This window comes from Entelurus aequoreus, linkage group LG16 (assembly GCF_033978785.1).
Source record: "Entelurus aequoreus isolate RoL-2023_Sb linkage group LG16, RoL_Eaeq_v1.1, whole genome shotgun sequence".
Taxonomy (NCBI): Eukaryota; Metazoa; Chordata; class Actinopteri; order Syngnathiformes; family Syngnathidae; genus Entelurus; species Entelurus aequoreus.
The window spans coordinates 49,971,998-49,984,359 of NC_084746.1; the positions used below are offsets into that span (position 1 = coordinate 49,971,998).

Here is a 12,362-nt window from a genome sequence, read left to right on the forward strand (position 1 = left end):
TTTTCAGAGCTTCCAGATTTTGGAGTTTCAGTGTTCAGGTTTGCTAAGGACAAGAACAAGAGCAAGGAGAAAAAGAAGAAGAACAAGAACAAGAAGAACAAAAACAGGAACAACAAGGAGAAGAAGAAGAATAACAACAACAAAAAAACAAGAAGAAGAAGAGCAAGAAGAAAGAGAAGAAGAACAAGAAGAAGAACAAGAAAAAGAACAAACTTTTGATACTTTGGGAACAAGAAGAAGAACAAGCTCTTGATATCTTGGGAACAGTTTCCGACAAGTTTTCAGAGCTTCCAGATTTTGGAGTTTCAGTGTTCAGGTTTGCTAAGGACAAGAACAAGAGCAAGAAGAAAAAGAAGAAGAAGAACAAGAACAAGAACAAGAAGAACAAAAACAGGAACAACAAGGAGAAGAAGAGGAATAACAACAACAAGAAAACAAGAAGAAGAAGAGCAAGAAGAAGGAGAAGAAGAACAAAAAAAGAACAACCTTTTGATACTTTGGGACCAAGAAGAAGAACAAACTTTTGATACTTTGGGAACAAGAAGAAGAACAAACTTTTGATACTTTGGGAACAAGAAGAAGATCAAGAAGAAGAACAAGCTCTTGATACCTTGGGAACAGTTTCTGACAAGTTTTCAGAGCTTCCAGATTTTGGAGTTTCAGTGTTCAGGTTTGCTTCCTTGTCTGCTGCAGCGCCTTCTGCTGGCTTCTGGGGCTTCTTGAAAAGTTTGCTGTTGAAATAGTTTTTGTCCTGAAAAGAAATATTGGAGTCAGTGAATGCACTACTATCAAGTCAACCAACCTTGAAGGCTTTGCTCAGTCACCTTGGTGGCGTTCCTCTCGACTAGATCATCAACACCCGCCGCCAGCGTCTCCTCGCCCTTCTCCTCGTCCTAAAAATGGACGTCGCTGCTTGAATGCGAGTAATTGAAAGACAAAACATTCTGTGACTAATTTTCCCAAATATTCACCAGTGAGTCTGCCCGCTCTCCTTTCTCTCCTTTGGGGGTCTTTTTGAGGAAGACCCCAAACAGACTTCGATCTTTCTCCTGATGGCAAAAGACCGACACGTTCAGAGAGGAAGAAGCAATAGTATCGAGGATTCACAACAAGAAGAAAAAGAACATAAAGAACAAGAACAGGAAAAAGAAGAAGACGAAAAAACAAGAAGAACAATAAGATGAAGAAAAACAAGAAGAAGAAGAATAAAAAGTACAAGAACAAGAAGAACAATAACGTGAAGAAGAAGAAAAACAAGAATAAAAAGGACAAGAACAAGAGCAAGAAGAAAAAGAACAAGAAGAAGAAGAAGAAGAAGAACAAGAAGAACAAAAACAACAAGGAGAAGAAGAAGAATAACAACAACAAGAAAACAAGAAGACAAGAGCAAGAAGAAGGAGAAGAACAAGAACAAGAAGAACAAAAACAGGAACAACAAGGAGAAGAAGAAGAATAACAACAAGAAGAAAAGAACAAGAAGAAGAAGAGGAACAAGAACAAGAAGAACAAAAACAGGAACAACAAGGAGAAGGAGAAGAATAACAACAACAAGAAGACAAGAAGAAGAAGAAGAAGAACAAGAACAAGAACAAAAACAGGAACAACAAGGAGAAGAAGAAGAATAACAACAACAAGAAAACAAGAAGACAAGAACAAGAACAATAACAAGAAGAAGAACAAGAAGAACAAAAACAGGAACAACAAGGAGAAGAAGAAGAATAACAACAACAAGAAAACAAGAAGACAAGAACAAGAAGAAGAAGAACAAGAACAAGAACAACAAAAACAGGAACAACAAGGAGAAGAAGAAGAATAACAACAACAAGAAGACAAGAAGAAAAAGAAGAACAAGAACAAGAACAAAAACAGGAACAACAAGAAGAAGAAGAATAACAACAAGAAGAAAACAAGAAGACAAGAACAAGAACAAGAACAAGAAGAACAAAAACAGGAACAACAAGGAGAAGAAGAAGAATAACAACAACAAGAAAACAAGAAGACAAGAGCAAGAAGAAGGAGAAGAAGAACAAGAAGAAGAACAAGAAAAAGAAAAATAACAAACTTTTGAAACTTTGGGAACAAGAAGAAGAACAAACTTTTGATACTTTGGGAACAAGAAGAAGAACAAACTTTTGATACTTTGGGAACAAGAAGAAGAACAAACTTTTGATACTTTGGGAACAAGAAGAAGAACAAGCTCTTGATACCTTGGGAACAGTTTCTGACAAGTTTTCAGAGCTTCCAGATTTTGGAGTTTCAGTGTTCAGGTTTGCTTCCTTGTCTGCTGCAGCGCCTTCTGCTGGCTTCTGGGGCTTCTTGAAAAGTTTGCTGTTGAAATAGTTTTTGTCCTGAAAAGAAATATTGGAGTCAGTGAATGCACTACTATCAAGTCAACCAACCTTGAAGGCTTTGCTCAGTCACCTTGGTGGCGTTCCTCTCGACTAGATCATCAACACCCGCCGCCAGCGTCTCCTTGTCCTCCTCCTCGTCCTAAAAATGGACGTCGCTGCTTGAATGCGAGTAATTGAAAGACAAAACATTCTGTGACTTATTTTTCCAAATATTCACCAGTGAGTCTGCCCGCTCTCCTTTCTCTCCTTTGGGGGTCTTTTTGAGGAAGACCCCAAACAGACTTTGATCTTTCTCCTGATGGCAAAAGACCGACAAGTTCAGAGAGGAAGAAGCAATAGTATTGAGGATTCACAACAAGAAGAAAAAGAACATAAAGAACAAGAACAGGAAAAAGAAGAAGAAGAAAAAACAAGAAGAACAATAAGATGAAGAAAAACAAGAAGAAGAAGAATAAAAAGTACAAGAACAAGAAGAACAATAACGAGAAGAAGAAGAAAAACAACAATAAAAAGGACAAGAACAAGAGCAAGAAGAAAAAGAACAAGAAGAAGAAGAACAAGAAGAACAAGAAGAACAAAAACAACAAGGAGAAGAAGAAGAATAACAACAACAAGAAAACAAGAAGACAAGAGCAAGAAGAAGGAGAAGAACAAGAACAAGAAGAACAAAAACAAGAACAACAAGGAGAAGAAGAAGAATAACAACAACAAGAAAACAAGAAGACAAGAGCAAGAAGAAGGAGAAGAACAGGAACAAGAAGAACAAAAACAGGAACAACAAGGAGAAGAAGAAGAATAACAACAAGAAGAAAAGAACAAGAAGAAGAAGAGGAACAAGAACAAGAAGAACAAAAACAGGAACAACAAGGAGAAGAAGAAGAATAACAACAACAAGAAAACAAGAAGACAAGAGCAAGAAGAAGGAGAAGAAGAACAAGAAGAAGAACAAGAAAAATAAAAATAAACTTTTGATACTTTGGGAACAAGAAGAAGAACAAACTTTTGATACTTTGGGAACAAGAAGAAGAACAAGCTCTTGATACCTTGGGAACAAGAAGAACAAGAAGAAGAACAAGCTCTTGATACCTTGGGAACAGTTTCTGACAAGTTTTCAGAGCTTCCAGATTTTGGAGTTTCAGTGTTCAGGTTTGCTTCCTTGTCTGCTGCAGCGCCTTCTGCTGGCTTCTGGGGCTTCTTGAAAAGTTTGCTGTTGAAATAGTTTTTGTCCTGAAAAGAAATATTGGAGTCAGTGAATGCACTACTATCAAGTCAACCAACCTTGAAGGCTTTGCTCAGTCACCTTGGTGGCGTTCCTCTCGACTAGATCATCAACACCCGCCGCCAGCGTCTCCTCGCCCTTCTCCTCGTCCTAAAAATTAGATGTCGCTGCTTGAATGCGAGTAAAAGACAAAACATTCTGTCACTTACTTTTCCAAAACACTCACCGGTGAGTCTGCCCGCTCTCCTTTCTCTCTTTTCGGGGTCTTTTTAAAGAAGCCGCCGAACAGACCTCGATCGTTCTCCTGATGCCAAAAGACAGACACGTTCAGAGAGGAAGAACCAATAGTATCGAGGATTCACAACAAGAAGAAAAAAACAAAGAACAAGAACTTCCTATACAGTATATACTGTGTATACTGTTATACTATTTGATATTGCACTGGTACTGTATGTGACTACTGTACTTTTACTTGTACTGATACTTCTACAATAACTACTGGGACTTATTGTGCAACTTATTGTCTTGTAATTAATGTACATCAGAGCTATTCAAATTGTTGTATTTTTTTGTATTTAGTGTATTAGATTCAGCAACTAGTGTTTGGATCCCACTGTACGCAATATCTGAAGAGCATGGAAAAAAGCATTTCACTGTGGTGTACTCTGCATGTGACGAATAAAACCCTTGAACCTTGAAGAACAGGAAAAAGAAGAAGAGAAAACAAGAACAAGAAGATGAAGAAAAACAAGAAGAATAAGAATAACAAGAAGAAGAAGAAAAAGTACAAGAACAAGAAGAACAATAACGAGAAGAAGAAAAACAAGAATAAAAAGGACAAGAACAAGAGCAAGAAGAAAAAGAAGAAGAAGAACAATAACAAGAACAAGAAGAACAAAAACAGGAACAACAAGGAGAAGAAAAAGAATACCAAAAACAAGAAAAACAAGAAGAAGAAGAGCAAGAAGAACAATAACGAGAAGAAGAAGAAAAACAAGAATAAAAAGGACAAGAACAAGAGCAAGAAGAAAAAGAACAAGAACAAGAAGAACAATAACAAGAACAAGAAGAACAAAAACAGGAACAACAAGGAGAAGAAAAAGAATACCAAAAACAAGAAAAACAAGAAGAAGAAGAGCAAGAAGAAGGAGAAGAAAAAGAACAAGAAGAAGAACAAGAAAAAACTTTTGATACTTTGGGAACAAGAAGAAGAACAAGCTCTTGATACCTTGGGAACAGTTTCCGACAAGTTTTCAGAGCTTCCAGATTTTGGAGTTTCAGTGTTCAGTTTTGCTAAGGACAAGAACAAGAGCAAGGAGAAAAAGAAGAAGAAGAAGAAGAAGAAGAACAAGAAGAACAAAAACAGGAACAACAAGGAGAAGGAGAAGAATAACAACATCAAAAAAACAAGAAGAAGAAGAGCAAGAAGAAGAAGAAGAAGAACAAGAAGAAGAACAAGAAAAAGAACAAACTTTTGATACTTTGGGAACAAGAAGAAGAACAAGAAGAAGAACAAGCTCTTGATATCTTGGGAACAGTTTCCAACAAGTTTTCAGAGCTTCCAGATTTTGGAGTTTCAGTGTTCAGTTTTGCTAAGGACAAGAACAAGAGCAAGAAGAAAAAGAAGAAGAAGAAGAAGAACAAGAAGAAGAAGAAGAAGAACAAAAACAGGAACAACAAGGAGAAGAAGAGGACTAACAACAACAAGAAAACAAGAAGAAGAAGAGCAAGAAGAAGGAGAAGAAGAACAAGAAGAAGAACAAGAAAAAGAACAAACTTTTGATACTTTGGGAACAAGAAGAAGAACAAACTTTTGATACTTTGGGAACAAGAAGAAAAACAAGCTCTTGATACCTTGGGAACAGTTTCTGACAAGTTTTCAGAGCTTCCAGATTTTGGAGTTTCAGTGTTCAGTTTTGCTAAGGTAAAGAACAAGAGCAAGAAGAAAAAGAAGAAGAACAAGAACAAGAACAAGAAGAACAAAAACAGGACCAACAAGGAGAAGAAGAGGAATAACAACAACAAGAAAACAAGAAGAAGAAGAGCAAGAAGAAGGAGAAGAAGAACAAGAAGAAGAACAAGAAAAAGAACAAACTTTTGATACTTTGGGAACAAGAAGAAGAACAAACTTTTGATACTTTGGGAACAAGAAGAAGAACAAGAAGAAGAACAAGCTCTTGATATCTTGGGAACAGTTTCCGACAAGTTTTCAGAGCTTCCAGATTTTGGAGTTTCAGTGTTCAGTTTTGCTAAGGACAAGAACAAGAGCAAGAAGAAAAAGAAGAAGAAGAAGAAGAAGAACGAGAAGAACAAAAACAGGAACAACAAGGAGAAGAAGAAGAATAACAACAACAAGAAAACAAGAAGAAGAAGAGCAAGAAGAAGGAGAAGGAGAACAAAAAAAGAACAAACTTTTGATACTTTAAGAACAAGAAGAAGAAGAAGCTCTTGATACCTTGGGAACAGTTTCCGACAAGTTTTCAGAGCTTCCAGATTTTGGAGTTTCAGTGTTCAGGTTTGCTTCCTTGTCTGTTGCAGCGCCTTCTGCTGGCTTCTGGGGCTTCTTGAAAAGTTTGCTGCTGAAATAGTTTTTGTCCTGAAAAGAAATATTGGAGTCAGTGAATGCACTACTATCAAGTCAACCAACCTTGAAGGCTTTGCTCAGTCACCTTGGTGGCGTTCCTCTCGACTAGATCATCAGCACCCGCCGCCAGCGTCTCCTTGTCCTCCTCCTCGTCCTAAAAATTAGATGTCGCTGCTTGAATGCAATTAAAAGACAAAACATTCTGTGACTTACTTTTCCAAAACACTCACCGGTGAGTCTGCCCGCTCTCCTTTCTCTCTTTTCGGGGTCTTTTTAAAGAAGCCGCCGAACAGACCTCGATCGTTCTCCTGATGCCAAAAGACAGACACGTTGAGGGAGAAAGAGCCAACAGTATTGAGGACACAACGTACCGCTTTGCCTTCAGACAAACTCTCACTGCTGGCGGACAACTTCTTCTCCTGCAGAGTCTTGTCCTGCAACACAAAATTACAATTTGTACTTTGTACGGAAGAAAGACTATAGACCAGTGGTCCGCGGACCGATTGGTACCGGGCCGCACAAGAAATTTAAAAAAAAAAAAAAAAATTTTTTTTTTTTTTAATGAAATCAACATAAAAAACACAATATATACATTATATATCAATATAGATCAATACAGTCTGCAGGGATACAGTCCGTAAGCACACATGATTGTATTTATTTATGTAAAAAAAAAATTAAAAAAAATTTTTTTTTTTTAATTCCCCCCCCCATTAGAATTAGATATAATGTCCATTCAGCAACACACTTTTATAATTTTGGTGACTTAAGGGGCTGATTGAAACAAATTCATTTGATGCGTTTTGGTGTCTGCTTGTGTTTTTTTTTTTTTTTATAATGCCGTTCGTGTTTCATTTATACTATATATTATTAACATATCTCCTATGTAAAAAAAAAAACTTCTTGAAGTATGTGATTTTTGAGTCTTGTGCACATTACGTGCAGTCTCTGTCCAGTGCATAATCAGCCCTGAAAAAAAGGGGAAAAAGTGGGTTCTGTGACATGTTTATAAACATACGCCACAGGTAGGAGCATGATCAAATAAATGTGCTGTTTATGATTGTATAATACACGCAAAATCCTCATTCAAATAAGGTGGTCTGCACCACTTATCAATTGTACACGCAGTGTTAGCAGATCGCACGCAACACGCCCACTAATGGAACACACTATTCTCTACAATATCTCAATTTTCAGCTTTATTAAAGGCCTACTGAAATGAATTTTTTTTTATTTAAACGGGGATAGCAGATCCATTCTATGTGTCATACTTGATCATTTCGCGATATTGCCATATTTTTGCTGAAAGGATTTAGTAGAGAACATCGACGATAAAGTTCGCAACTTTTGGTTGCTGATAAAAAAAGCCTTGCCTGTACCGGAAGTAGTGTGACGTCGCAGGTTGAAAGGCTCCTCACATTTCCCCATTGTTTACACCAGCAGCGAGAGCGATTCGGACCGAGAAAGCGACGATTACCCCATTAATTTGAGCGAGGATGAAAGATTCGTGGATGAGGAACGTGAGAGTGAAGGACTAGAGTGCAGTGCAGGACTTATCTTCTTTCGCTCTGACCGTAACTTAGGTAAAAGGGCTCATTGGATTCCACACTTTCTCCTTTTTCTATTGTGGATCACGGATTTGTATTTTAAACCACCTCGGATACTATATCCTCTTGAAAATGAGAGTCGAGAAATGGACATTCACAGTGACTTTTATCTCCACGACAATACATCGGTGACGCACTTTAGCTACGGAGCTAACGTGATAGCATCGTGCTTAAATGCAGATAGAAACAAAAGAAATAAGCCCCTGACTGGAAGGATAGACGGAAGATCAACAATACTACTATCAGGAGACACTGAACCAAACCCTGGACCTGTAACTACACGGTTAATGCTGTGTCGCCTGTCGAAGACTAGCAATGCTGTTGCTAACGACGCCATTAAAGCTAACGACGCCATTAAAGCTAACACAGCTACGGGACCTCGTCAGAGCTATGATAAAAACATTAGTGCTCCACCTACGCCAGCCCTCATCTGCTCATCAACACCCGTGCTCACCTGCGTTCCAGCGATCGACGGCGCAACGAAAGACTTCACCCAATCATCGATGCGGTCGGCGGCTAGCGTCGGATAGCGCGTCTGCTATCCAAGTCAAAGTCCTCCTGTTTGTGTTGCTGCAGCCAGCCGCTAATACACCGATCCCACCTACAGCTTTCTTCTTTGCAGTCTCCATTGTTCATTAAACAAATTGCAAAAGATTCACCAACACAGATGTCCAAAATACTGTGGAATTTTGCGATGAAAACAGAGCTTTCTTTTTGTATTGGATACAATGTGTCCGAATACTTCCGTTTCAACCATCGACGTCACGCGCATACGTCATCATACATAGACGTTTTCAACCGGAAGTTTTGCGGGAAATTTAAAATGTCACTTTATAAGTTAACCCGGCCGTATTGGCATGTGTTGCAATGTTAAGATTTCATCATTGATGTATAAACTATCAGACTGCGTGGTCAGTAGGCCTTTAAATTTTTATCTTTAGCTTGTTTGATGATAAGAAGAGATGACGGGAAAATGTTCACCACTGCGCTCGCCTTTGTCGTCTTATTCAGGAATCCGCTAAACAAACCTCCTTTGTCCTTTGGAAAAACAACAAAACATCCATCATGGTGACGGTTGCCAAGGTAACCACATGTTCAGGCAGTGTCATTTGAAGCTTTTAAAACAGACTGAACTTTAATTATGCGAAAGGTCATTGTGTGCATAGGCAAATTGTGACGTTATAGACAAATTGTCATGTGACCTATATCGCTGACTCAGCAGAAACCTGCCAATCCGCTGTCATGTTGACTCAGAGCTCTGTTAACGCATGCAGTTTCAGGGTGGTGCAGAAATGGGGGCGGGGTAAAGGTAACAAGGTGTCACGAGGACACTTACCTTGTTCTCCGACAGGCTGTCCAAGTTAGTAGAAAGCGCCTCCTCTGAATCCTAAACCAATATTATTAGAAAAATAATTAAGTATTTAAAGTAGGAGTTGAGAACAAGCAACGTAAATAGTATAGGTCAGGGGTCGGCAACCCAAAATGTTGAAAGAGCCATATTGGACCAAAATACAAAAACAAATCTGTCTGGAGCCGCAACAAATTAGAAACCATATTACATACAGATAGTGTACGTGTCATGAGATATACATTGAATTGAGATGACTTAAAGGAAACTAAATGAGCTCAAATATAGCTACAAATGAGGCATAATGATGCAATATGTACATATAGCTAGCCTAAATAGCATGTTAGCATCGATTAGCTTGCAGTCATGCAGTGACCAAATATGTTTGATTAGCACTCCACACAAGTCAATAACATCAACAAAACTCACCTTTGTGTATTCACGCACAACGTTAAAAGTTTGGTGGACAAAATGAGAGAGAAAAAGAAGTGGCATAAAACACGTCCTAGAAAGTCGGAGAAAGTTATACATGGAAACAAACTAAGGTGAGTTCAAGGACCGCCAAAATGAGTAGGACAAAACGGCGCTCGCCAAATACTCGAATCAGTGAAGCATGTTTAATATAAACAGTGTGCTTTATAACAATTAGGGAGGTTTGTGTCATGTTTGTCCTCCTACAGAAACCATATTAATACAAAATTTTTTTATTTTTTCCCCTCATCTTTTTCTATTCTTCATACATTTTTGAAAAAGCTTCAGAGAGCCACTAGGGCGGCGCTAAAGAGCCGCATGTGGCTCTAGAGCCGCGGGTTGCCGACCCCTGGTATAGGTTAATGCTATGAGAGAGAAAGATGAATTGGTAAAATCACACCAGTTAATACTTTATCACAGTATATTATACAGTAGCAATTCTGAAATACCAGTTGTCTATATTTGAGAGTAGAACTCTAAAATATCAACATTTTCAGCTTTATTAATTTTCCATTTTTTGTGCAGTTTTGATATCTGATGTGATATCCGATCATTTATAGACCCATCTTCAGTAATATAGATATTGATCTGATATCAGCAAAAAAAAAAACAAGTATTGGCTTGCATGTAAAATGTCCGATATATGATCCAATACAAGCAGTCATTTAAAAAAGTAATAAGCATGACAAGCTAAAGGCTACAAGGAACCTAGCAGCTACACAACAGCTAAGCACACAATAGCATCCAAGCTCGACATACATAATAGGTGTCCTTCTGTCATGATCGAGCAGCTCTGCAGCCGCCTATCTTCTTTATGTTACAGTGCCTTGTTATTCGGGTTACGGGGCGGAGCCACCCGCACGCACACCCGATACTCATTTCCTCCTGACCACTTAAGCTTCCCAGACCCTTCACTCGGCGCCAGCAGATTCATGATGTTTCAGCTTTTCAGTCGTGTACTTATTCTCTGCTTTGGCTCCACTCAGGGCCGGCCCGTGTATATATGTGTAAATAAATGAACACTGAAATTCAAGTATTTCTTTTATTTATATATGTATATATATATATATATATATATATATATATATATATATATATATATATATATATATATATATATATATATATATATATATATACATATATATATATATATATATATAGCTAGAATTCAATGAAAGTCAAGTATTTATTTAATTTTATATATATGTATATATATATATATATATATATATATATATATATATATATATATATATATATATATATATATATATAAGAAATACTTGAATTTCAGTGAATTCTAGCTATAAATTTACTCCTCCCCCTTAACCCCGCCCACCTCAACACCCCCTTCAATCTCCCGAATTTGGAGGTCTCAAGGTTGGCAAGTATGCTTGACACACTGAATTATCCATTCATGTAGACGACAGAATTTGTGAGTGTGATAGAGAAGAGGATGGCCAAAATCGTCCCTCTTCGTCTAAATGGAGCCATATCGACAGCGGCAGGAGTCTGCCCTGTAATCGTTCCTGACATAACCACCACTCTTCGGGCTAACGACGTGGTGCCAATGCAACTTGGAGGACAATTCACCGCTGCTGAGCGAGCTCATCGACAAACATTACAACTCTCCAAATGCTCCATTCGTCCTCCCAGACAGACGACGCTCGCACCCCAAGCTTCTTCTTCTCTTGCAGGGAACAACAAACCGCCTTCTGCTAATGAAATGTGCGAGTACCGTATTTTTCGGACTATAAGTCGCAGTTTTTTTTTCATAGTTTGGCCGGGGGTGCGACTTATACTCAGGAGCGACTTATGTGTGAAATTATTTACACATTAGCGTAAAATATCAAATAATATTATTTAGCTCATTCACGTAAGAGACTAGACGTATAAGATTTCATGGGATTTAGCGATTAGGAGTGACAGATTGTTTGGTAAACGTATAGCATGTTCTATATGTTATAGTTATTTGAATGAGTCTTACCATAATATGTTACGTTAACATACCAGGCACGTTCTCAGTTGGTTATTTATGCCTCATATAACGTACACTTATTCAGCCTGTTGTTCACTATTCTTTATTTATTTTAAATTGCCTTTCAAATGTCTATTCTTGGTGTTGGCTTTTATCAAATACATTTCCCCAAAAAGCGCGACTTATATATGTATGTTTCCTTCTTTATTATGCATTTTCGGCAAGTGCGACTTATACTCCGGTGCGAGTTATACTCCGAAAAATACGGTACCCGCAAGCTCCTAGCCTTGGAAAGAGACTTGAACTTTCAGGGACATTGTCAGGGGGGGAAAGAAGTGTCAAGATTATCGTAATTATAGACGACTACTTCATAGACTCAGAATTTGTGAACTTGCATAAGATTGCGAAAATTAAGCTTTGCTCCCCTAAAGAGGTCCGGTGTTTGGATGAGGGTAACGCACCAAACAGACGTTAGCTTTACAGTCATTGGGTAATCACCATGAAGCGATACGCTTCTTTATCCTTCCATGTCGGTCGACACCCATTGGATCAGGTCTCCCATAGCTGAAACTTCATTATCCCAGTACTGATTGGTGTAGGACCACCATTTGGAATTGGAGCAGATTTTGCAAGGCTAATTGTTTGCGTTCCGCTGGTCCTTCGACGGCCACACCTAGCCATGTTAATGAGATCATTCATCTGTCGGGGGTACATGCCGAATATCACAACCTCAAACAGGTATTTAGTAAATATCGGGCTCAGTTACAGAAGAAACTAGAGCTCTTAAACTATCATGTAGAA

The 12,362-nt window shown here is 38.2% G+C and overlaps 2 protein-coding genes across 2 annotated transcripts in view; both read right to left on the reverse strand.

Annotated features, from left to right (window-relative positions):
• LOC133631138 (uncharacterized) overlaps nt 1-747 on the reverse strand; it is a 31,025-nt gene extending 30,278 nt beyond the window's left edge. Inside the window, exon 1 of the mRNA XM_062023228.1 lies at nt 611-747. The gene's annotated coding sequence lies outside the window, so the exon portion shown is untranslated. The remainder of the gene's footprint in view (nt 1-610) is intronic.
• LOC133631139 (dentin sialophosphoprotein-like) overlaps nt 727-12,362 on the reverse strand; it is a 23,128-nt gene continuing 11,492 nt past the window's right edge. Inside the window, exons 8-20 of the mRNA XM_062023229.1 lie at nt 9,098-9,148; nt 6,526-6,588; nt 6,385-6,462; nt 6,240-6,308; nt 6,026-6,166; nt 3,797-3,874; nt 3,652-3,720; nt 3,438-3,578; nt 2,569-2,646; nt 2,422-2,490; nt 2,208-2,348; nt 972-1,049; nt 727-893 (exon numbers count right to left, since the gene is read on the reverse strand). Coding sequence (XP_061879213.1) covers nt 789-893; nt 972-1,049; nt 2,208-2,348; nt 2,422-2,490; nt 2,569-2,646; nt 3,438-3,578; nt 3,652-3,720; nt 3,797-3,874; nt 6,026-6,166; nt 6,240-6,308; nt 6,385-6,462; nt 6,526-6,588; nt 9,098-9,148 — 1,161 coding nt within the window. The 3' untranslated portion in view covers nt 727-788. The remainder of the gene's footprint in view (nt 894-971; nt 1,050-2,207; nt 2,349-2,421; nt 2,491-2,568; nt 2,647-3,437; nt 3,579-3,651; nt 3,721-3,796; nt 3,875-6,025; nt 6,167-6,239; nt 6,309-6,384; nt 6,463-6,525; nt 6,589-9,097; nt 9,149-12,362) is intronic.